The sequence below is a fragment of the Octopus bimaculoides genome, chromosome 1 (genome assembly GCF_001194135.2).
Source record: "Octopus bimaculoides isolate UCB-OBI-ISO-001 chromosome 1, ASM119413v2, whole genome shotgun sequence".
Lineage (NCBI taxonomy): Eukaryota > Metazoa > Mollusca > Cephalopoda > Octopoda > Octopodidae > Octopus > Octopus bimaculoides.
Window position 1 is genome coordinate 158,505,445 of NC_068981.1, and position 26,562 is coordinate 158,532,006.

Below are 26,562 nucleotides of genomic sequence, written 5' to 3' on the forward strand. Positions count from 1 at the left end.
TATATATACATATATATTATACACAAACACACACACACACACACACACACACACACACACACACACGCACGCACACACACATAAAATTTTTGTGTATTGTTCTTTTTATATTTTTCGCTATATATATTTTTATTGTACCAACTTCATACAATTAGAAACAGAAAATTAACGAAGAAGAGATGATGCTGGGATTGGAAGAAATCAGTGAGTTTGAACAGGTGCAATTTCTAGCAACAGCAGTTGAACCTTATGAAAGACTTTGGTCAAATGCTGTCAAACTACAAACACAGTATGAATGTTGGATGAATGGGCCACTGCTGAACGTCAATTCTGAAGAGGTGGACCAAGAGGTAATATTTTGTTTTCTATTATGGTTGACATCATGATGTCTTAATAAATTCACTATGAAGTGAGTTGATAACTTGGTTTCAGTTCTTAGCTGGAACACCTTTCTTGTTTCCATTTTTAAACTCTTAGTGAAAGATTTAAGCATCACAACTTTATTTCTCCTTCCCAGATAAACCTCGGGTATTATTTCCCATTTTACTTTAACAGATGCAAGAATGCATACAACCCTCCACCTACCACACACACACAAACAACAACAACGGCCAAACCAATTTTAATGCCTCCCTATATTATCACTGCTAAGAATAGTTCTCAAACATCCCTCAAGTGACACCATAGGATTTAAAAATAAGGAATGATGCCTTCAATTGCAGGCATGGCTATGTTGCTATGAAGCTCATTTTGCAACACTGTAGTTTCAAGTTCAGTCCCACTGCACAGTACCTTAAGCAAGTGTCTTCTATGATAACCCAAGGCCAATCAATACCATGTGAGAGAATTTGGAAGACAGAAAGTGAAAGAAGCTCATAATGTGTGTGTGTGTGTGTGTGTGTGTGTGTGTGTGTGTTTCTTCTGCTACCACAACTTGATGACCAGTGTTAGTTTGTTTAAGTAACTTGGTAGTGTGGCAAAAGTTACTTATCTAATGGCGACAATGGTATCCCTAATTTACCATCAAGAATATTTACCTTTCTTTAACATCCACCAATATTTCTTCATCATCATCATCGCTTTAATGTTCACTTTTCCATGTTTGGATGGGTCAAACAGAGTTTGCAGAGACAGATTTTCTATGGTCAGATGCTTTTCCTGTTGCCAACCTCCACTTATTTCCAAGCAAGGTGATATTTCCTTATGGCCAGACATGTTTTTACAGAATATTGGAAATAATTGACATTGCTTGTATGACAGTGACACACATTTACAGTTATCACATGACATCAAGATAAGGAGACACAAATGTACACACACTGACTCTTACACACACACACATATACATACATATATACATAGAGAGAGATAGATGCACACACACACAAACACAGTGAATGTCTTTCAGTTTCCGTCGCACAAAGACATGACTACATCTATAAGACACACCTATGTCTATTGCCACGCCTGCACCTATACCCATGCCTGGTAATAAAGTCTTCCTGGAGATTTTCGATGGAATTCTTGACAGTTGGCCAAAGGGTCAACAGTTCAAATTTCGTCAATATTACCAAACTGTCTCAATAGACACTTACACACCAATTGTCTTTTGCACCTATTGACCTCTCTAAATATGCTTTATCTTTCTCAAAGCTCACTTTACTGTCTCAAAAAGTAGAAGGCTATATAAAATAATATAGACTGGAAAAAAACTTAATGATAAGGGTAGAAAACCTTTGGTCATAGGTCTGCTCATTTAGACTCAACCTGAGAATAAATAACTTTTATACTCTAAACCCATTTTATCATAATGTCTACAATTGTAGTACTTGTACCTTATTTACCACAAAAATGGTTATTGTCATTGTCAACTAACAAGGTTAAATTGTGTTATATACACACTATTATAGGCGCAGGAGTGGCTGTGCTTACCATCCACATGGTTCTGGGTTCAGTCCCACTGTGTGGCACCTTGTGCAAGTGTCTGCTATTATAGCCTCGGGCCGACCAAAGCCTTGTGAGTGGATTTGGTAGATGGAAACTGAAAGAAGACTGTCGTATATATGTATATGTATATATATATGTATGTGTATGTATATGTTTGTGTGTCTGTGTTTGTCCCCCCCAACATTGCTTGACAACCGATGCTGGTGTGTTTACGTCCCCGTAACTTAGTGGTTCGGCAAAAGAGACCAATAGAATAAGTACTAGGCATCCAAAGAATAAGTCCTGGGGTCGATTTTCTCGACTAAAGGTAGTGCTCCAGCATGGCCACAGTCAAATGACTGAAACAAGTAAAAGAGTAAATCACACCCTGCTATCTTAGAAAATAGAACAATTTGGATTGCAGTTCTGGACATGTAATCCTACAAATACTATAAATGCGATAAAGCAGGATGGTCATATTTGGTATACCTTTGATCTACTTGATCAACACTGACCTGAAACTATACAACAATAACTTTCTACACTCATCTTGACCTTTACTAGTGTAACTTCAACTATGCCGCATCTACTAAGCTCAGTACAGAACATTATTTTATTGTTTTAATTATATTAACACATTAACTGCCACATGTACTACTGGCAGTTCATCACAAACTTCCCAGCTGTTATATGCACCACCAGTGGTACATTTTTGCAATTTGAAAAAATAGTTTATTCTGTATCTTTGATGTGGTTTCAAGGATACTTAATTGATATGAGTACTAAATGATAAAGTTTAATTACGAAATATTCTAAAAATGCAAAAAAAAAAAAAAACATTTCCTTGTAATTATACAAAATGCAGTGTGACTGAAAATACGTGGCATCATCAGTAAGTTCCAGTAATAGACTGTGGCAGTTAACATGTTAACTAGATTTAATTTTAAAACGTAAATTTCAAATATATCTCTTTCAGATTCAGACATTATGGAGGATTGCTTACAAATTAACCCAAGTTTTTAATCACCCAGACAAGAAAGGACCATTTAAAGCTGCCAGGGCCATGAAAAACAGACTGGAGAAATTTAAAATAAATATACCACTCGTGAAAGCACTCTGTAACCCTGGTATAAAAAATAGGCACTGGAAGATGATGAGTGAAAAGGTAGCTCTTTATAAATATTATTCTGTCCCTTTAAGTTCTGAATTGAAATCTCTCTGTAGTCAATTTTGCCTTTTGGTCCTCAAGGTTGATAAAATAAAGTTCCCTTAAAGTAGTAAGGATGATTTAGTTTACTATACTCTTTCTCAAAAATGTGTAATCTTGCAACAACATTAAAAACCATAATCATTCTTACAAGAACTAGTGTTGTAAGATGGCAGTAGCTTTAGAGTGCAGGGCAAAATGTCTAATGATAATTGTTCTGATTCTTCCCACTCTGAGTTCAAAATCTACCAAGGTTAACTGCACCTCTAGCTCTTCAGTTATTGATAAAATAAAGAAACAGTCAAGTACTGTGGTCAATGTAAACACATGTTACCCCTCCCTTCAATCTATTGGTTTAGTACCTGTGTTAGTAACAATAATTAGAATAGTTGATCAGCAGAATCCTTAAAGTATGGGACGAAATAACCTGCAACATTTACATTCTGAGTTCAAATTCCAGCTGAAGTCACCTTTTCCTTTCAGGTCTCCATTGTCTATAAAATAAAGTACCATTCAAGTACTGTAGCTGATTTAATTATGTCTGTCCCTAATTTCAGTCCCTGTGTCTGTATTAGAAACTATTATTATTTAATGTGAAAACTGTTCTGATTTCCAATTGAAGTTAAACCACTTCCCCTAACTTTTACTAATGAACAGCATACTTTGCCACACAGGCCTCATGGGAAACCAGGGTATTATATTATTTTTCAGTGAGTAACATGACTCTACTCATGGTTAAGTAATATTGCTTTTGAGAGAAATACATATGTTTTTCACAACTCAAAAATAACATCTGCAAAAGAAATACAAATAGATTTCACTGTATTTGAGGAAATGGTATTGGAAGAATTGCTAAGATTGAGTGCTGGTTGGTGTAGAAAAGTAGAAGTGTTTAGAGAATACATTACTCAGATATCATCCACATAAAAAACTATAGTTATGTTAATGCTAACACATTTAATGGATGGAACATCAAAACAATAACTAGAAATAATCAAGCAATGAGAAAGAATCAATATTAATCAATGAATGATATTATTTTAATTATTTTGGCATCTACAGGAAACAACTCTTGGCATATTTTGATCTTATGATGATCTCAACAATAAAACACATACTTCACCTTGTTGGTATAATTAAGATAAAATATTATTATTATTTTTTGACTAATATTTTTCCCTCAGCACATAATTTGTTTTTTTCTAGGGAACTTCTTAATGCTCCCTGCATCAAATATGTTAGCTTTCACTTAACATGTTAATTAGGGAACTTTGTAATATCTGGTGATTGTTCTGTTGTCTACATTGATATCCTAATGTAATTATCCCTTTCTTATCAGTTGTTAATGAATTTTTTTATTATTTTTTTTTTTTTGTTGTTGAAATTTCATCTGTAGAATTTTGTTCATCCCCAGATCATCCTTGATTGAGCAGTTCTTTTATTAAATTTTTCCAGCCAGGAACTTCCAATATTCTTTTTTTAGACATTTTATCTAGGTCTACAGTATCTAATGTAATTTTTCATTTAAAAATGTCATAGTATACTTTGAAGATTTGATTGCAATTTTTAGCAAGTCAGTTAACCCAAAAGAATCTTCTTCATTGGCTTGTCGTGTTTTGTTGTTGCTGCTGTATTTTGATCCTCAGTATAGAACTTCAACTTGGAAGATTCTATATAACATTTCAAGCAACAATTGCCTGAACAAACGAATAAATTCAACAAGGAAACCTCTACAGAGTCACTGTAAAAGCTTGAAATAGCAGATGAATCTGCATTAAATCACACTCTATCTTTAGTTATACGAAAGAATTGTTGGATAATATATATTTCTAGTAAAAAAGATGGTGTGATTACGGGTAGAACACTCTGCGGTTGATTGGAACTAACCAGAGAAATAGACAACAAATACAACAAACAATGAATAATAATTCATCTTTTTCTTTAGGTTGGCTTTGATATCACACCACAGGAAGATACACCTTTATCTGAGATCTTGAAACTGGACCTTGAAAGGTACTTAGATGAACTGTCAGCCATAAGCTCTCAAGCTAATAAAGAATTTGCTTTAGAAAAGGTGAGTTCAGGGTTTAGTTTCAGATAATCATGTAATAAATAGTATTAATTGACATGCTTGAATTTGTAGTGTTTTAGTGGTAGTCTGAATTTGTGTATAATAATTTCAAGAAGATGGTTAATTAAAAAGAAACATTGCATTTGCCAATAGCTAATAGAAAGGTTCCTGTGCTTGTCTCATTTTGTTTATGAAGTTTATTCAACCAGTTTTATGTTAAAATTGGCCAGATCTGTCTCCTCACACCTATCCTACAATGTCATTCTAAAAATAAGCAATCACACCATGAAAATCTCTTAGCTACAAGATAATGCATGATTGATACAAAATAATGTTAATAAATAAGCATCACATTTGAGAGAGTAATCTGAATGCTACAAGATTAAAACAAAACAAAGAAATTGAAGCCTCTATGCTCCTTTGGAGCTGACCCTTTTAGTACCAGAGCTAATATGCAAGTGTGAAAGAACCTATGGAGATCTATATGGGCTGAGAAAAATAATGAATACTTAATTTTACAAAATTCATATGTATACAAATTACTTTTAATTATCATTTTTATTGTTGGAATTTTACTTTTTTCATGAGTTTTTAAAATTTTCTGCAGTAGACTATTTCTTTTGGAATGTGGCAGCTGGTATCCCACACCTATTCTATATAGATGTTCAACCTGCTTAAAACATTAGTCAAATTGCTTTCAAATTACATTCTACTGTCTTAAAAGGCCTAGACAACTCAGGACTATGGGAGAAGATACTTGCTAAGGTACAACTCAGCCATACCTGTACCCATATGTTAGTTCTACCCTCATATGATATGGCTACAGCCATACTGCTATACTGCTCAGTCTTATATCCAAGAATTGTTAAATCTGAGAGCAATGGAATGTTATTTGACCATGTACTCATTAGCAGAGATGTTTTACTGAGCTACAAAGATCTCTGGGCTAAAGCAAAACAGGTACCCATTTGCCAACAAACAGCAAAATGTGAGTGAGTATGAATAGAAAATATAAGGACATTTGGGAGACTAGAGGGATGTTTGGCAAGGAAGCCTTGGATTGGATTCCAGGGGAGAAATGGAAGACAGGATGCCAGAGGATTATGTGGCAGATATCAGCAGAAAAGGATGACAGGTATAACAGAGAATCAAATATAAAGAAAAGCATGAGGCAAAATATATCAGAAGAATCTATGGTGAGTCTATGTTCTGCAAGGAACACAAAGAGGCCCTGATGAAGACATGTTTTTATGTAATAGATAAGTTGTTTCTCGAAATTCTGTTTTTGCTAATCCATAATGTAGTCATCATATGTCCACTAATTCTGATGATATCTTCAGTAAGTGTACCAATGATTAAATTATCTTAACACTCTTAAAAAAGTTCCTGTATGTGATTTTCAGGCATTATCTAAAATGAAGGATGACTGGGAAAACATGGCATTCAACTTCACACCTTACAAGGACACAGAACTATTTATACTGTCAGCTTTTGATGACATCCAGGCCCTTCTTGATGATCATATTGTTAAAACTACAACAATGAAAGGTTCAGCATTTGTTGGACCTTTTGAAAAGGAGATTAAGGAATGGGGCTATAGTCTTGTGAGTATCTCACCATCTCTTTATCTTACTTTCATCAATGTTTCTTTTCTTTTTGTATACCTCTGTTCTTTATATTATTTCCTTCTTATTTGTGTTTCTCTTTTTCATACCATTCCACTTCTACAGTCTATGGGTCAGGACATTATTTCTGTTTTCAGGGGATATCATCAAGGAAACTGATGATAAAATTGTTATGCAAGCAATAAAACGTATTAAAGATACACTGGAAAGAGTTAAGCATGCTTATTTCATTAGAGTTTGAGAAAAAATCATGACTAAATGTGTTTAAGGAAAGCTGTTGGATAGAAGATGAAACAGTATCAATCTATAATAGCCTTCTACAAATGAGACAGTAAGAGGAATATGAATAAGTTGGTGCAGGTGATATTCAAGATTTATTGCATGCTGATAAGACCTTCATCTACAATGACCTTAAGGGGTTAACAGAACTGCAAATGTCTCCTTCAGATAACAAGAAGATGCTCCTTTATATTAGTTTTAATAGCAGAGTTCTTAAAGCCTTGGTTTAAAAGCCTTTTGGTTAGACTACTATGTTTTTAAGGAAGGCATGATCATCATACATTCTCTCTCCATGACTACACCTGGGTAAAAAATTAACATATTTCTACAATTCAAAATGTATAAAATCTAAAACATCTTGATTTGTTTCAGAATCGTATGAAAGGTATCCTGGAATCTTGGCTGAAGGTTCAATCTGCCTGGTTGTACTTGGAACCAATATTTGGATCGGCAGATATCAGAGAGCAAATTCCTGTACAGGGTAAAATGTTTGAAGAAGTTGACCAAAACTGGTAAATTATTTAGATATGTCTACTTCAAATTATGTTTCTTTTTTTTATTTTGTTACATTTTTATTATTTGAACATTTATAAAAGAAGTAACAAAGATAATTGGAGACCCCTTAGCATTTATAAACAAGCAGTTCATGAAATAAAGATAGATTTAAAGATTTCAATAAGCCTCATGTATATAGAAGGATATATGCATATATATTCTTATTTAATTGAGGTCTGAGGATTGAGATGATATTAATAACTTGATTTTGCATGAGCAGAGGGGAAAACTCCTCTCTTTTATTCCTTTATTATGCTGCTATGTTCTTGAGAAAGGCATGAATATCTTATTCTGTTAAGTTATATATGCATGTAGCTTTATGCTTGTGCTAAGAGATTGACAACTTGTATCCTGTCTATGACACTATGTCGTCCATAAGACATAACTCTTAAAATGGCCAAGTATACCAAGCTATAAACAAGTACTACATTGAAAGAAAAGCTTCCTTCCTTAAGCAGCAGCAGCAGCAGAAATATTGTTGATTTGGAAGACCTAAGTTCAATTCTATGTTGGTATCCCATCCAGCAGAGAAATCATTGTAGAATAGAATGGAACACAGAAAAACTTATTTCTTTAAAGATAGAATAGAAGCAGGAGAATTAATTGCTACTGAATGTAAAGTTAAACACCCTGCTTCATGGATTGTTTAGGCTTTAATCTTAAATCAGATTAGTCTAATTTGTAGATTTGACATAACCATTAAGAAAGATTTTTGATTTGTTTTCTTTTTATTTTTACATTGTCTTCTTTTGTTGATCATTTTAATGGTGATATTGTATTTTTGCTTATGCCTGATCATCTAAAATAACAATATTTTTGCTGTAGCCATATTACATAAAGAATATTCAAGGAAGTTATCAATATATAGTATCTGATCTATCCACAACTACCAACACAGTATTCTGATTTTTCATTTATCTATACTTTGACACATGTCAATTAAAGGTAAATAACAAGTCATCTGAGATAGTAACCTTGATTTGAATGCTACCTGAAACTGTTTCAGTTCACAAGGTTTATTGGTCTTGGAAAATTCATTAAAACTGCAACTCTTATTTCTTATCTCACATGAAAATATGAAGCCTTAAGAGCCAATGAGTGAGCCTTTACAAAGTCACCGGATCTGCTACAAATACTGCCAAATCCCCTTCAAATAACCCCTACCATCTTTTAAAAAGAAGTGACACATTGAACAATGTAGTCCTACATACACCATGTATGAAATAAAAGAAACAGTCACACCATTCTGCATGAGTTTAGTTGCTCAAGACTGACATGAGTTAAGCAATGATACTTTCATCCACCGCTTTATACTTATAAATAACAATAATGAGCTTATAATAATAATAACGATGAAATTCTAGAGAAGGTAATGAGGAAACATTTCCAGCCAATTCCTTTTAACCCTTTCATTACCATATTTCTGTTGAAATGCACTACCTTTGCCTCGATTAATTTTGAAAATAACAAAGAATTTAATAAAATCATTTTGCCAATATTAAGCTGGTAGGTAGAACATACATTAACCCTTTCGTTACTGTATTTATTTTAAGATGCTCTGTGTTTCTTTCAATTACTTTGAATATAACAAAGAATTTAGTAAAATAACTTAGTTATCATGATGCTAGTCTTAGGAACATAAATTGTGACTAAGGTTTGGGGGAAGATTTTAATTCTGAACATTTGAAAACAAGACATTTGTACTCAGAGCCAGAGGCGGTTTCAGCCGGGTTGGTAACGAAAGGGTTAACATAAAATTTTGATGGAATGTTTTAATTTAAATCACTTCAAAACAAGAAGTTTGTATCAGAGCTACAGGCAGTCTCAGGCAGGTAGGTATCAAGAGTTAATACACTGTGACAAAATCATAGAAAACTAGTTTTGAAAATAAGTCCTTTTAAATGTCTTATTTATTCATTGAATATTATTCTTATTAAAACTCAATTTTTGTTTTAAATAATTGAGTGTCTGTGTTCCATCTAAACGTAATTAACATTTTTTTCTTTAGGAAACAGATCATGTCAACTGCTAAGCAGAGTCACAAGGCCCTAACTGTTGCTTCCCAGGACCAGATGCTTGAAAAACTACAATATTCAGTGGTAAATACACTCTACAACATTACTATAGCGGCTGTTGTTGGCTGTTCAAGTGCTTGTTATTAACTGGAATAACAGCTAGTATGAATTGCTATAAGACATTTTTGTGTATAAATATAGTGTTTATTCTGTGTTCACCTTTTGTAGTGGAAGCATGTAGTATGATACAAAAACATGTGTGTTTACGTACAAAGGAAGTTTTGGTTTTTGCTTTTGCACTGAAAGAAATAACATATAATATTTGTATTACAGCATGTATTCAAGTGTGTAATGAGAACAGTCATTTTGAGAATGTGTGTGTGATAAAATATCTTCGCTTATGAACCATATATCTTGTGTCGAGGTGAATAGACATGTGAGTCACACATGGGAGACTTGCGCATGGAGCTACAGAGAAGACATATGTCTTTGACTGAAAGCTGGCATGAACTGGAGAGCTTCTACTGTGTAGCTTGGAATGAGGCTTGTGTCTCAGAACGAGGCTACCGTATCAAAGCAAGACTAGATGCCTCATCGATATATTCATCTGCTGTGCAGGTCGAATCACATATTACTATGTAATATGTAGCTCTGCTACACTACAATTCATTTAGGGAAATTTATAATTTAGATAAGTCTGAACCTATCTAAAATTTATAAACTTCACTAATTGTTTTTATTTTAGCATATCAGTCAAAATAGCAACATTTCTTCTGGCTCTTTACATTCAGAGATCAAATCTCACCAACTTTGCTTGTCATCCTTTCAGGATTAATAAAATACAGTATCAGTCAAGTACTAGGGTTTATGTAATCAACTTGCCTCCTCCCCTCATTATTACTAGCCTTGTCCCAAAATTAGAAAGAATTATTATTATTTTTGCTTGCAACAGACATAATCAATTTTTTTGAATTTATAATTGATTTGTTTTGATTCTCAAAAACATTCCATAAAAATCATTTCAAAATTTTGTTTCTTTTCAAATTTAAGAGTCTGGAATTTTTGGAAATAGTTACCTTCAATATAGTTTTTGTGTCATATATTTTGACTTTTTCTTTTTTTCTGCTGGTATAGTCTGATTGTTAATTCAGACAGCTTGTTGTTGGTGGTGATGGTGATGTTAGTGATGATGATAATGATGACAATGACAATAAAAATGAGATGGAGGATAACAGTGATAATGAGGATGATGAAACAAGAAAAGGGATTATACAGGGTGTCCACAAAGTCTGGGTACATGGGGATTAACACATACTTTAAGAAATTATTATTTCTTATACTTAATTGTTTATGTTATGATTTTATTTACTCCATGTACCCATATGGGGATTAACACATACTTTAAGAAATTATTATCTCTTATATTTAATTGTTTATGTTATGATTTTATTTACTCCATGTACCCATATGGGGATTAACACATACTTTAAGAAATTATTATCTCTTATATTTAATTGTTTATGTTATGATTTTATTTACTCCATGTACCCATATGGGGATTAACACATACTTTAAGAAATTATTATCTCTTATATTTAATTGTTTATGTTATGATTTTATTTACTCCATGTACCCAGACCTTGTGGACACCCTGTAGTTATAAAAACAAGATGACAGTAATGAGGAGAAAATAGGGAGAGATGAGGCAACTGAAATGGAAGAGACAATAATAGAAATAGAGATGATAATAGTTTTCGTAATATTGGTGATGATTGCAATCATGACACATGATATAAAACTAGTGACTTGTTCACCATTTACAAAATGTTTCACTGGGACACATTTTCTCAAAAACCTTATGCCATGTCACTGTATATGTTCACATCAAAATCAAAACAGTTTCTTTTGGTGCACAAAAAAGTACTACCATTAAGTATGGCACATCAACTGATCGTGCCTCTAAAAAGAGCCTTCACAAAATTTTCTGAGCTGCTGAAAATATTAGCTTAATCTCCCTCAAATCCCATTTTAATGTCTTTAAAAAATGCATTGGATAATGTTGTCCTATTTACACAGGCACATGGCTTAGTGGTTAGAGTATTCAGCTCATGATAGTAAAGTTGTGAGTTCAATTCCCAGTGACATGTTGTGTCCTTAACCCATTACCTACCAGTGATCTCATATGAGATCACTTAAAAATTACAAATTTCGTAATTATCTGTCAATATTTACACATATCTAACCTTTTTGCTATATCTACTAGGTATATTTCTCTGATATTCAAATGAGGTTTGCTAATTTCTCACCCAATATCTCACTTATTTCTATTTAAAATGTTATTTTGAAATGTTATTTTGATCATTCCAGCATGTTTCTAAGGCTGTTTTATGCTAGAAATCAAAGTTTAAAAAAAAATTCCAGTTAATAAAATTATGGGAGGTAATGGGTTAAGCATGTTGTATCCTTTATTTCATACTGCTCTAGTTCACTCAGCTGGCAAAAGAATATGGTACCTGTATTTCAAAGGGGCCAACCTTATCACAGTTTGTTTCATGCCAAATCTCCCTGAGAACCACATTAAGGGTATATGTGTTTGTGTGCTCAACCTCTTGCACATTATTTTCGGGAATAGTGTATTACGGTGACCAGATCAACTGGAGCCCTTATCATCATAACTGACTGATTGCCAGTATTTATACAATATTTGAAACAAAACAAAAAAAGACAAATAGGTTGTTCATAGTTGAAATATTTTTTGACATAGGACTGTTTGATCAGAGTTAGCCAACACCTAATCAGCAACAACATCAACAACACTTTCTTTATTTTTTCCCCCAGACTTTACTAGAAGACATACAGTGTGGACTAAATGATTACCTGGAGAAAAAGAGACTATTTTTCCCAAGGTAAGAAATAATGCTTTATTCACCCTCTCAGAATGGGGTAAATATTATAACAAAAAATAATTTACAATGTCTAACTAAGGTTAATTAGAGTGTGAGACAAGGGAAAACAGTATCTTGGATGAGATATGCAGAGTAAAAAACAAAATGTTTACAAAAATTCTGTTGAAGTTGAATTAAATATAGACCACATCTTAAAATAAAGCCATTTGATTGACAGGTTAGTGAAGTGAATAAGTTAGCAGTTTGTTCTCTCTAACTATGTCTGGTCAGAACCTTTCTACTGCAGTCACCATCGAAGCCCACAAAAATAAGAGAATCACTGATGTTTTACTATCATCATCATCATATGTCCATTTTCCATGCTGACATGGGTTGGATAGTTCAACAGGAATTGGTAAACTAGAGGTCTGTATCAAGCTCCAATGTCTGCTTAAGCATGGTTTCTGCAGCTGGATGCCCTTCCTAATGCCAACCACTTTACAAAGTGTACTTGGTGTTTCTTATGTAGTACTGGCACAAGTGAGGTTACCATGTAGGTAGCAAGACAAGACCCTTCGACTGATGTGATTATGTTATAATAAATGATTCTCACTGCAACCAACACAATAGCCAACAAATATGTCACCGTGTGGTTGTTTGATATGCTAAAAATAACAACCAAATCTCTCTTTAAACTACATCCTACCACCTTAGATAAAGAAAGGAAATATTATATATAAAGAGCATTACTACAGAATAATGCTACAGAATACATTTCATTCTGGTAATCGTGAAATCGGTCGATACATAGTTGAGTTTTTTTTTTTTTAATGTTGGTTTCGTTTGAGGGTTGCTTTTCCTCGCATTCGGTACTAAAATGTGTTTATTTGGGAAGTCTGGTGTGTGGCATTATTCTGTAGTAATACCCTTTATATATATATAAACGAATAAGTATATTCTTGGGAATAGAAATTTCCCTTAGGAATTTTTTTACACACTAGCTTCCTGATAAAATTCTTGTAAAAGATTTTTATCCTATTTTGATTTTATCAACGAAAGGAAATATTAGATAGCTTAACAACATATAGTCTACTTGTTTTTTTGCTCCTCATGTGTTAGACTTCATATAAATTTTCAGTGGTGCCAGAGTTCCCTGATCTAATAATATGTTAGAGAACACATTACACCTACAAAGTTATGTTTTTTATCTTGTAATCAAGGAGTAAGGCAGTGCTCACTACCCATTACAGAAACTTTGAAACTAGTGGGAAGAAAGTATCCTCAAACCAAAGATTTGACCTGGATGCTTGCAACAGAGTGGACTCTGCTAAAAGTACCCAAAGACTAGGTGGTCACATTTAACCAGGTGATAGATTAAGTCCACCAATCAAGAGACATCTTTTATTCAAATAGTGTTTCTTATATTTTGATATTTTTTAATAAATTTAAAGGCAGTGAAATGGCAGAATTGTTAGCATGCAGGGCAAAATTCTTAGTGGCATTTCGTCCATCCTTACATTCTGAGTTCAGATGCTGCTGTGGTCAACTTTGCCTTTCATCCTTTTGGGGTTAATAGGATAAGCACCTGCTGAACACTGGGGTTAACGTAATGGAATTACACCTTCTCCCAAGATTGCTGGCCTTGTGCCAAAATTTGAAACAAATATTTTTTAATGAATTTCATGATTTGGTTTCAGATTCTTTTTCTTATCTAATGATGAACTTCTCGAAATTCTCTCTGAAACCAAAGACCCTTTACGTGTGCAGCCTCATTTGAAGAAATGTTTCGAAAGCATTGCCCAGTTGGTTTTCACCCCTGAGAAAGTTATTGTAGCCATGGAATCATCTGAAAAGGAAAGGGTGAATTTCTGTACCAATATTGTCCCATCTGAAGCACATGGACTTGTTGAAAAATGGCTTCAACAAGTAAGTTAAACAACAATTGCAGTGATAATTGGTTAAATTGTCAGTTAAAAATTACCTCAATTTATACGTTCATTATTGGGTTAGGTTTGTTCAAATAATAATATAGTTTCATCATCATTGTTAAACAATCATTTTCCATACTGGCATGAGTTGGATGTCTTGACAGAAGCTGATGAGCCAGAGGATTGTACCAAGCTCCAATGTTTGTTTTGGCATAGTTTCTATGGCTGGATGCCCTTCTTAACACCAACCACTTCACAGTGTAATGACTATATTTATGTGGTGCTGGCACTAGTGAGGTCACCAAGTAACTTGTAAGACAAGACCCCTCTTCTGAAGTGTGGGTACTACTGAGGGAGGTGGCTTTATGCTAGGTGATGAGATGTTAAAGCATGATACATGGATGAGAACAGCAGTTTTTCAAAGAAGATATACATGGCTGTCTCAGTTGGAAAATGAGGGATTGAGTCAAAGATGTGTCAGGATGTACCCTCAAGTTACAGGGCAAATATAAGAAAAGTGGTCAAGAGGATTGGGCAGAGTGAATGGATAGGTAAGTTTACAAGAGTGTGAAACGAGAGGGGCAGATGGATAGAGATGAGGATAGAAGTGAATGCAGTGAATGGTGAGCACAGGTGGAGGCATGATCAATGGGGAAACATTAAATATATAGGAAATAGGGAGAATTAAAGTTTATTACCAACTGGAAATTGGATAGCCCTCATCTGGTACTATTTAGCTCTCATCAATACAACATTGGTGATTGCATCCAGTACATGGATTTAATCACTGTTGTTTGAAGAATAAGTTATCTTTGATCTGTTTTCCATTAACTTCAGGTAGAGCATGCAATGAAACTAAGTCTGAAACAAGAAATGGCTAAAGCTGTGGAGAGTTATATCCAGAATCATCGAAACAAATGGGTTTTAATGTGGCCCGGACAGATTGTGCTGGCAGCCAGCCAGGTACATTGGACAGCTGAAATTACAAAGGTTTGGTAGAAATGATATTTCTATATCTTAAATTAAGTTAAGAAAAGACATTGGAAATTATTTTTATGATTAACTTCATCTGTTATTATTGTAATCTCCGATCTTCCTCAGGTTTCATATTTCAAGCTTATTTTTAATACATATGACTTCCTAGTTTGAACATGTACAACTTTATGTTATGAATGTATTCAGCTGCATATTTTGATTATGTACAACTTCTTCAAAAATTACAAGGACTTGTTACCCTGTATTAAATGGTTATTTACCATTTTCCTTTAGGATGTTCTTTGAAATATTGTATAAACTACAATTTAGGTTCAAATAAGTAATATCTTATCATCCACTGAGTCATTGGTGTACCACTGAATACTTCTACTTCAAAAAGCTAATGAGATCATCTCTACATTATCACCTAACCTGCTAAAAATAGAAGCTAAATCTTTCCCAAATAGCATACTACCATCTTCAATAAACAGAGAAACATTGGACCATTTTTCTTTGTTTATTTAAAGTGTTGACTGGAGAGAGATTTAGCTGTATTACCCTAATAAAACATGATGGAATGGTCACAGAAGGAACGTCTTTGATCATTGGTCTGCTCAACCTGCAGTTGTTGTTTAACCTAGGGTTAAACAATAACTTAGTATAATCCAGTTGCAGAATACAATACTGGAATCTTTAACTAATACTTTATCAAATCAGTCACCACGTACAATTCAAATAATCTTTACTCTATGAGATTGGTGAAATGAATAAAAGCAGTGAAATTTGTGGTTAAATATAGCATGATTTGTTTCTTTTTAACAAAATTAATTTGGATACATTTTTCTTTTTATCCATTGTAGGCCATCGAAAAGGGGTCTATCCAGCAATATGTGGAGAAAAGGCAACACCACATTGAAGAAATTGTGGAAATTGTTCGTGGTAATATTTCAAAAATGGCCAGAATCACTCTTGGAGCTCTCATTGTCATTGATGTTCATGGTAAGAGATAGAAGTTCAGTTACTCTTCATGTTGTTCATATTTAGTTGAAAAAATGTTGCACACAAGAACATTGATTTTTTCACAATGATTATTGTTATAATTGGTGTTGTTGTAGTTCAGCTCCAGGTCAACCCTGATTGAAAAGATTTATGATCAAAACATTTACACTATGACCATCCTTTCATAAGTTATCCATAATAGTCTCTAGCCTGAAAGTCCTGCAAAACAAACCAGCTAGTTCATCCTCATCAATGTGTAAGGTTTTTCCAAGCACATCATTGCACTTATCAACAGTTGGTTCCCTATATATTACAAAAGTGGAACTTTCACCAACTGCATTGCTCTGTTTGTAGAGAGTTATGAACACCTGATGACTTTCCAGATGCCAGGCACCCTGACTGGTGTGTTGTGGTAGTAGCAGCATCCATTGTCTTCCCCCTCATTATTTACATTTCAGAGAATTGTAGTTGTTGTTGCCTCTGCAACTGCCTATCGCTACTCTTCTCCTACTTTTCCTGTTCCCTTGTTAAGCAGCAGGGCCTTTATATGGTTTGTACTCCCATATATGTGTGGCAGGTGGAATTCTCACCTGCACCATTAGTCTGATTGACCTCTTTTCCATTCCCACAATGGAGTAAAATTCTGAGATAGTCTCATGTTCTTCATGCATCTAAAGATACACAGACTCTATGACTACATGTTGTTAAGTGTCACCTCTGTGCTCCCCACCTACCCATACTGTACCACAAAGGTGACAATAAACTAAGGGCCCACATCAACACAAATATCTCTGGCTGTGAGCCTTATATTCCTCTTGCTTGTATACTTACACCAAGTTTCCATATTCTCTTGTCTTTATCATTTCTTTGTTTCTCTTACTTTTTCCCAATTAGCTCGAGATATTGAGTCCCAGTTAATCAGTTCTCAAGTAAGTAATGTACAAGACTTTAACTGGATTAGCCATTTGCGGTACTATTTTGAAGACCAGTCTGTAATAGTTCGAATGGTGACCACCTCAGTTGCATATGCCTATGAATATCTGGGGAATTCAAGCCGTCTCGTAATCACACCACTTACAGACAGGTGTTACAGGTGAGCAACAGTTTATGGATTTGTATTACATCTAATTTATTTCCCTGTTATTGTTATTGTTGCTTTTGTTGCCATCCCTCTTTGTGTGATTGGGGAACAGTATTTCTGAACTGTAGCGATTATGGTTAGCTGCTCTGTGGCATTAGACAGCAGCATGTTTCTGTGTATTATTTCATTTGTGGACAATTATGAAATTTTATATTAATTAAAATCAGTTAAAAATTTCTTGGGAACACAGTACTTGAATGTTGATTTGATAAAATATGTATTAAAAAATTGTTCATTAATATTGATGAAATTTATTCTTAAAGTAAAACTTTCGTTGATGTGATTGTATTAATAATGTGCACAAACATTTTGTATATGCATCATTTTGCACATATGTTTAGTGTGTATTAGTCAATTCTTTTTAACTTTTGACATTTTTTAGAACTCTTATGAGTGCCATCAGATTAAATTTGGGTGGAGCACCTGAAGGACCTGCTGGAACTGGGAAAACAGAAACATCAAAAGATTTAGCAAAAGCAGTTGCAAAACAGGTAGTACAACTAATATGATATATTCAGCGGGTTAGATATCAAGTGGTGCAATGAAAATTATCTCAGTAGTAAATGTTATCAAAATAAAACAAAACCTAGAAACAATAAATAGCATAGATTACAGCATACTGGACATGTATATGGACGACTCAACAGGGTGAGATGAATAATCAGATGGAAGACTAGAAATTTGGATCCTGTCACACACAATTCATGTAGCCCTAAGTGGGCACCATATATATATTTATATATTGTTATAGTTCACAACTGTAAATTGTTGTGTATTTTTCTAAACTCACAATATTGAGTTCAACTCATCCTGAGAGTTTAATGAATGTAATAGGAAATCATTCCAGTTTTAGTCTTATCTTGAACCTCAACATGAAAATTAGATTTACAAGTGTGCTTCAGTTTTCTGTTTTCAAGAAAATGTAACATACTGTAATAGGCCCCAATACACATAATTTAAATCCTGGGCTGAGTGGAAACCAAACTGCTTTGAAATTTGGTAAGATACATTCTATAGATAAAAACAATATAATTGCTTTTATATTTGATAATGCTTAACAAACTTCATCAATGAGCAAAGCTTTCTGATTTTATGGTGCAGAAACACAGAAACTGAAAAATGACTTAACAAGCAGCTAAGAACAACTTCACATGCTCATGAATTATATTATACTTGAAGTAATCTAGAAAGATCATTAAACAACGAAGGGAAATTTGAAAACAAACAAAACTATTTGATATTTTATCATTTTATTAAGTGACCCTCATAAAAACCTATCGTATGTCTGCTATCCAGATACTGTTTTGACATGGTTGAAACTCTGAGCTATCAAATTTGTTACATCACATACTATGACTGATAGTCAAGACATCAAATTGTTGCACATGTTCTGTCATTTAATCAGTGTCATTTTATCAATCCTGGCTAGATGAAAAGTTACACTTACCTCTGACTGACCTTCATCATCCAAGGTAAACAAAATCCAAATACCATTTTTAGTTATCAGCTCAGGTAGGAGACTCCGAAAGGGGTTTCAGGGAGTAACGTCTCTGCCTTCCTGAACTAGTTTTCCACCACATTTCTTTAAAAATTATGGTGGAAGCCTTGGTCTCAGGACCACTCATGTCTAGAAACTGAGGTTGGGAGTAAGCAAGGGCATGCTCCCCATAGAAAATCCAGCTCCAAAAAAAGCCTTATGATAGCAAAGGAGAATGGGCCTCAGCCAGCCCAATGGTTGGGGTGGACTACACCTGCCTACCTCGGTTGCTATGGTATTGAGGTAGATCCAGCCACCCCCATTAACAGGGACGAAAACCAGATTTAAAACACTGGATGATGATGATTTTTAGTTATCAGCTGAAACTATCTGTGATTATCATAAATGTATATCTTTAAATCCTGTGAAAGAGTTATAAATGCCTCAATTTCCATATCTTCTTTGATCAATAAATTTTAAAATTTCAAACATAATTATGTAATCATTATGGATTCTATAATTATTTTACAGTGTGTTGTTTTTAACTGCTCAGACAGTCTGGACTATAAAGCCATGGGCAAATTTTTTAAAGGTCTGGCCCAGTCTGGTGCTTGGGCATGTTTTGATGAATTTAACAGAATAGAATTGGAGGTAAGTGTTACTAGTTAGCTGAAGTAAGTATTGCATGTTGTATGTATAAGAATAGGTAACAGATTGTAATTTTGAGTGGTAAATATGACTTATGACTTATGTCATCATTGCTCTTGAGAAATGTATGAATAGCACAACACTTCATTTCTCCCCTAATATGAATATTAGGCTTTCTATATATGAAATCAGTAGTTTATCATGTGGTTTGACAGTACCACAAAGTAAGAGAAAAGTTTTTAGCAGAGCTTTTCTGTGAGCTGATTTCAATAACTGACTTACTTCTTTTATAAACTAACATATTTAAAGCAGATATGAACATTACAAATGCTTCAGTTTTTTAGTATTTTCAAAAAGTTGGTACCAGTGGTTAACTATAGAATATAATGACCAAAATGTTGCTCCTGTGTGAAAAGAATATGTAAAGTCTACATTATGGATTGGATAGACTGAAGCAAATTAATTAAAAATGACTGAGTATTGAACTTATTTGTTTACCGGTTCATGTATCATAAAAATAAATTCTGCTGCAGGGTTTTGCTATATTTAGCTACATTTATGCTTGTTCTTATCCACAATTGTATAGACTAGATTAAGTTTAAGAATTTATTCATAACAATGATGAACTTATTGTATACAGTGCTCAGGCACACTACAATTTCTGAACAAAATTCTTGACTATTTATATGTCAGTCATGGTTATCCACACTGAAGATCAACAGAAAATCATTTTAATATAACCCTTATTATGAGGTCTGTCCAAATGTAAAATGAATTTTTAAAAACAAAATTTGTCGTTTTATTTACAATTTAATCAAATATGTCCCCCTCTGAATAGTTCCCTCCATTGTTACGGGACCACTTCCAGCAGACTCTAGATGGTTGGTCTGCAAGAAAGAACAGCCAAAACTCTCACAAATTTTTAAAAGATAGATACAGATCTGTTTGATTAGAGCTAACCTAGTGTTAAACAACAATGGAATTTTGATGCCTGTAATGAAGCTCATTAAATGCATTAAATGTGGTAAAAGCTTCAACACCTTGATTTGTTCTCTTTTTCATTTGTCCTCTTTCTCAAGGTATTGTCTGTGATTGCTCAACAACTACAAACTATCCAGCGTGCTATAATAGAACAACGGAATATGTTTGTCTTTGAAGGGACATACATATCTCTTGATCCTACCTGTACTATCTTCATCACAATGAATCCTGGATATGCAGGTCGAGCAGAGCTGCCAGACAATCTGAAAGTATTGTTTCGTACTGTGGCCATGATGGTACCTGACTATGCCATGATTTCAGAAATCCTCCTATATTCAATGGGCTTTGCTGATGCCAGAAATCTTTCAACAAAAATTGTTGCTACCTACAGACTCTGCTCAGAACAGGTAGAAAGTTCTATTCTCTTCCTCAGACTCTCTTTGTAATAATTATTCTTTTTGCCATTTCCTACATTTCAATGAATATCATTAATTTCATTCTATTTAGCCTCCTCTTCCAGTTATTTTCTTCCATTTCATTAGTAAATGGTGTCATCATTACCATCTTTTTCATCATCATCATCATAGAAAGTATATCATTGAAATTAAGTGACCTAGTAACATAATATGTAGTGCAGCAACTGTACTTAGTTAAGGTAACATTATATATACTGTTAACAATTGGAGAGAAACGTGGTAAAGCTGTATGCTTATATGTAACACAATATAGGAATGTAGTCAAACCTTGTACTATACTTGCTGTGCATAAATATCATTTTCAAATTTGGACTCAAAGCTAGCAATTTCAGAGTAGGAGGTAAGTCGATTACATCAACCCCAGTATTCAACTGGTACTTATTTCATCAATTCTGAAAGGATGAAAGGTAAAGTTGATCTCAATGGAATTTAAACTTGGAACATAAAGACATATGAAATGCTGCTAAGCGTTTTGCTCAGCATACTAATGATTCTGTCAGTTCACAAGGCAGTGAGCTGGCAGAAACGTTAGCATGCCGGGTGAAATGCTGAGTGGTATATCATCTGTCCTTACGTTCTGAGTTCAAATTCCGCCAAGGTCGACTTTGCCTTTCATCCTTTCAGGGTCGGTAAATTAAGTACCAGTTGTGTTCTGGGGTTGATCTAATCAACTGGCCCCCTCCCCAAAAATTTCAGGCCTTGTGTCTAGAGGTGAAAAGATTCTGCCAGTTCGCTGCCTTCTCACTGTACATAAATATAGTAACACTAATTATGTAACTAAACATCTGTAGAAATGTATATGTAAAATACCCACTGTCCTGGGCTGTGGTAACACTATGTGTGCTATGCTCACTGTATATAATATACTCATAGTACAAAATTATTGCGGTACTGTACATGTATCATGCCCACTTCACAGATATAGAGGGACGCTATATATACTAAAAAAAATATATGTAGTTTTTCTCCAATCCTCCTTCAAAAGAGCTGCACTCCTGAAATATTCACTCCTCTCTCACCTTTTCTCTGTTGGTAAACTGTAACTGGGCATCAATAATACTTCTTATCATACCCTGTTATCTTTATCTTATTAGCAAAAATAAAGATAATAAGCACTGATGATCATTTTTTTTTTTTTTTTTTTTTAATGTTTAATCAGAGAATAAAGAACAGCACCCATGGTCTGTTGAAGGACTCCAAGACTGTTGGTTAAAAAAAAGTGAGTGGGACTGGAGGTTTGGTTTGAATGCTTGCAACAGAGTGCACCCCATTAAAAACATCTAGTTGTTGTAAATGATCTCTCTGATAAGCTTCTGCAAAGTTTTCATTACTCAGTTTCCTTCATAAAGCTTTTTGTCAAACTGAGGCTATAGTAGAAAATATTTTACTGCGCAGTAAGATCAAATCTAGAACCATGTAGTCACAATGCTGTTGAGAGGAAGCCCTCCAAAACAGTGCGCATGCTCTCCTATTAATCTCATAAGTTTGCTAGCATCTGGTATGCAGAGCTTTCAACTGGTAGCACTTGCATCAGCAAGCTGTTTGCAAAAAGTCATATGCAATTGCTGTGTTATAGTCCCTAAATAAATTTAAAAGTTTTAATTTAAAGATAAGCTGTCAGAAGCCTTGCCTATTCTCTAGTTCCTAGACAAATAAATATGTTTTAATCTTAAGTTATCAAAGTCCTTACCTAATTCCTAAAAAAATGTTATTTCAAGATAAGTTACCAAAGTCAAGCAATTATGTAAATTCTGTTATTTTCTGTCTAGCTCTCCACACAACAGCATTATGATTATGGAATGAGAGCTGTGAGGTCTGTATTGACAGCTGTGGGTAACCTCAAGCTGATGTACCCAGACCAAAGTGAAGCACTTTTGGTCTTAAAATCAATCAAAGATGTCAACTTGCCAAAAGTAAGATTTTATTTTTATCTTTGCTTCTGTTTGCTGACACTTTTTTTGTTGTTGATCTAGGGCAATTTATATGTAGGATACTGACCTATGTGTGTGTGTGTGTGTGTGTGTGTGTGTGTGTGTGTGTGCATACATGCATGTACATGTGTAGAACTGCTCCCTACATATATAAATATAAGATATCCTATGACTGAGCTTATGATGAAACTGAATGCTGTTAAGTATATATACCACAATAATAACAGACAAATCACCCTCAAATCACTTTCTACTATCTTAAGAAGTTCACATTCAATAATGTAATCCAAAGTGAAGTATTTAAAGGGAAACAAAGACAGTATTGTTCATGGTTTTGATTAACAGTCTACTCAATCAGACCCCCATTACTTAGGGGTGAATAAAGGTTTCAAATTTTTGTGTGAAGTCAGCAATTTTAGAGAGAGAGGGAATAAGTCAATTACATTAATGCCAGTGCTCAACTGGTACTTATTTTATCGATCCCAAAAGGATGAAAAGCAAGTGAACTTCAACAGCATTTGAATTCAAAATGTAAAACTGAAAGAAATACTGTTAAACATTTTATCTGATATGATGAATTAAATAACAACAACAATAATTGATCTATAGGTAAGCAGTTCATATCATAACCCCAGTATTATATAAAGTCTTTGATCAAGACACATAGTATTCAATGTTAAAATTCACCTAAAGTAGGTGTCACAGGCTGGTGTAATTCACTGCTATAAGAAGCAGTAGGCCTGTGGATTTGAGAAATGTAGGAGTTTTTTTTTTTCCAATACAGGTTTTTCTAATGCTCATGACAAAATATATGTGCAATATAGCAACATACTGTCCAAGACAGATTATTTTCTCATCAACATATTACTATGCATGAGAAAAAAAAACTGAAATGATCATTAGTTTCCATTGACAGAAACAGATAAATAAAGAATTTCAAGAAATACTATAGCATAATAAGAACCAGTAGTTCAGGGTGTTAACTTTACAAATCTTCATCATCATTCCTTTAATTTCTTATATTGCAGTTCCTTTCTCAAGATATCACATTATTTGAAGGAATAATATCAGATCTGTTCCCAGGATTAGAATTACCTCAGAGTGAATACAGTCATTTAGAGATGGCAATAAAGAAGACTTTAGACATAAGGAACCTGCAGCCTGTACCTTGGTATATTGAAAAAATAATCCAGGTATTCATCTATCATTTTTTTACTATGTAGAGCAAGAGTGAATCTGCTTATTAAAATATACATGTAGGAATGGATGGATGCATGCATACATGTATGTATGAATATATGTATATGTTATACCATTCATATTATGAATATTAAATGCAACCATTTGACATAATAGCACATTCATTGCCATTCTCTTTTCCTACATGCCATTCTAATCCATGATTCCCCACGTTCACCACCTCAACTATGATCATCACTGAGTTTCTGAGCATGCTTCCCCAGCCAAAATTAAACATAAACACCGCATGCTCATTCATCATTAACATCAGACTCAGCTTTTACATTTGACTCACTCTTAACAAATGATCTAATCTTGACATATTGCCTAAAATTATTGTCTTATCTGCGAGCAATCATATTTAATAAAATAAGAAAACTATATGTGATATATTTTCATAATGAAAATATTGTTAATTTTATGTTGATATATTTATATTTTCTTACCGTCAACCCTGACAGATATACAATATGATCTTGGTACGCCATGGTTTAATGATTGTTGGGGAACCTATAGCTGGCAAGACCTGTGCCTATAAGGTGCTGGCTGATGCTCTTGGAGACCTTTCTCAACAAAATCTTATGGATGAGAATCAGGTAAGATATTGCTTTGTTTTATTACATTTCTTCACTTTCCATAATTACATTTATGGCAAGCAAAGGAATTTGATGATGGTTCTCTAGTCTAATGGATACTGTAGCATAAATAGTTAGCTTCTGTCAAAATGAACCAGTGATCCAGGTTCATTTATTTTCTTCTTCTCTTCAAACAGATGCAACTGAGATGCATCTCGCAATATTGCACCAGGAGTCTTTATCCTCCATCAACTTTGGTAAAGCTGCAATTTTATGTTGTTGTCTTTACCAATAACATAAAGGTAGTTGAGTGAATGGACTTAGTCCTCAATTAAGATGCAGAGGTTTCTAAAATACATAAGATATGACCTGTTGTTCAGCAGGATAACAGTGGCCAACTTTGAGCAATGATAGTAGAAATGAGTGTTAGCTATTTTACTGTTTGAGGGTTTATTATTTACTGAAAGGAAAAAAGACAATGTGGATTCATGTCATCCTATTTCTTGCAGAATCCCTAAGACTAGTTGAAGAAATGATGAAAGAACTAGAGACCTAATCTGAATGCTTGCATTATGAGAGTTTCTCTCATAGTAAGTACAGCAGTATAGTGGGGACAAATATTACCTCATAGTACAAAATGTTATCACTCTAGTACATATTATGTATGATGTACAAACGATATATCATACACAATTTATATAGACAATGCTGGGATATTTCTGACAAATACCAGACCATGTTATAACATTTTCTGTTGTAATATATAATAGTATCCTCTGCAGAGTCCAGATCAATGCAAGGTTTTATTATGGAAGACCGACAGCTACTGTTACAATAAATTTCTCTTCTCCATGCCATTGATGTTGCCCTTGGGAAAGGCTGAGCTGAATACAGTGTGCCATCTGTGCCTTTGCAGGAAACTCAGAACATCAAGAACCAGAACAAATACCACTAATCATTTTGTCCAAAGTACTAAGGATTTTGAATTTTATTTATCAACCCTACAACTCCAGAAAGATGAAAAGCAATGTTAGTACACATGTTCATAGTGGGTCTGGTAGATATACAGAGTTGCCCCCATCCACTGCTACCTTAAACTGTTACAATTTCTACTGTATAACACATAGATGAGGATGAGGATAACAGCAATAGTAGTTGCAGGAGTGGTGGCAATAATGATAACAATCATATGTTGTTGTTGCTGTTATTTTTGTTGTTGATTGGTGATGAGTGATGATGATGATGCCAAACTTACAGTCAACCAGAAAAATTGAGTTTTATGTTATTTCTTATTGCAGGTTGACTACCGAATTATTAACCCGAAAGCCATAACAATGGGTCAACTGTATGGTAGATGTGACCCAATCACTAATGAATGGACTGATGGTAAACTCATTGTGCATGTTTCCATTAACGCAATGATAGATTGCTACACACGTTTTTTTTTTTTTTCTCTCATTGTTTCTCTCTGTGTTCCTTTCTGTGGAAGAGCATAGGCTCGAAACGTTAAAGACTTTTTCAATTCCCGAGCGTTATACTAATACATTTGTTTATTTTCTACACCACCTGTCTTCGTCTTTTGTTTTTTGGGGGAATTCTCCCTATATATATATATATATATATATATAT

At 34.0% G+C, this 26,562-nt stretch overlaps 1 protein-coding gene across 1 annotated transcript in view; it reads left to right on the plus strand.

Annotated features, from left to right (window-relative positions):
- LOC106881001 (dynein axonemal heavy chain 3) overlaps positions 1-26,562 on the plus strand; it is a 174,058-nt gene that overhangs the window by 65,413 nt on the left and 82,083 nt on the right. The window contains exons 17-34 of the mRNA XM_052972117.1: positions 156-350; positions 2,903-3,091; positions 5,079-5,207; positions 6,608-6,808; positions 7,481-7,620; positions 9,672-9,762; positions 12,517-12,584; positions 14,261-14,489; positions 15,329-15,481; positions 16,327-16,465; positions 17,360-17,558; positions 17,989-18,097; positions 19,615-19,734; positions 20,811-21,119; positions 22,958-23,101; positions 24,148-24,312; positions 24,820-24,954; positions 26,232-26,319. Of these exons, the coding sequence (XP_052828077.1) occupies positions 156-350; positions 2,903-3,091; positions 5,079-5,207; positions 6,608-6,808; positions 7,481-7,620; positions 9,672-9,762; positions 12,517-12,584; positions 14,261-14,489; positions 15,329-15,481; positions 16,327-16,465; positions 17,360-17,558; positions 17,989-18,097; positions 19,615-19,734; positions 20,811-21,119; positions 22,958-23,101; positions 24,148-24,312; positions 24,820-24,954; positions 26,232-26,319 (2,803 nt within the window). The remainder of the gene's footprint in view (positions 1-155; positions 351-2,902; positions 3,092-5,078; positions 5,208-6,607; positions 6,809-7,480; positions 7,621-9,671; positions 9,763-12,516; positions 12,585-14,260; positions 14,490-15,328; positions 15,482-16,326; positions 16,466-17,359; positions 17,559-17,988; positions 18,098-19,614; positions 19,735-20,810; positions 21,120-22,957; positions 23,102-24,147; positions 24,313-24,819; positions 24,955-26,231; positions 26,320-26,562) is intronic.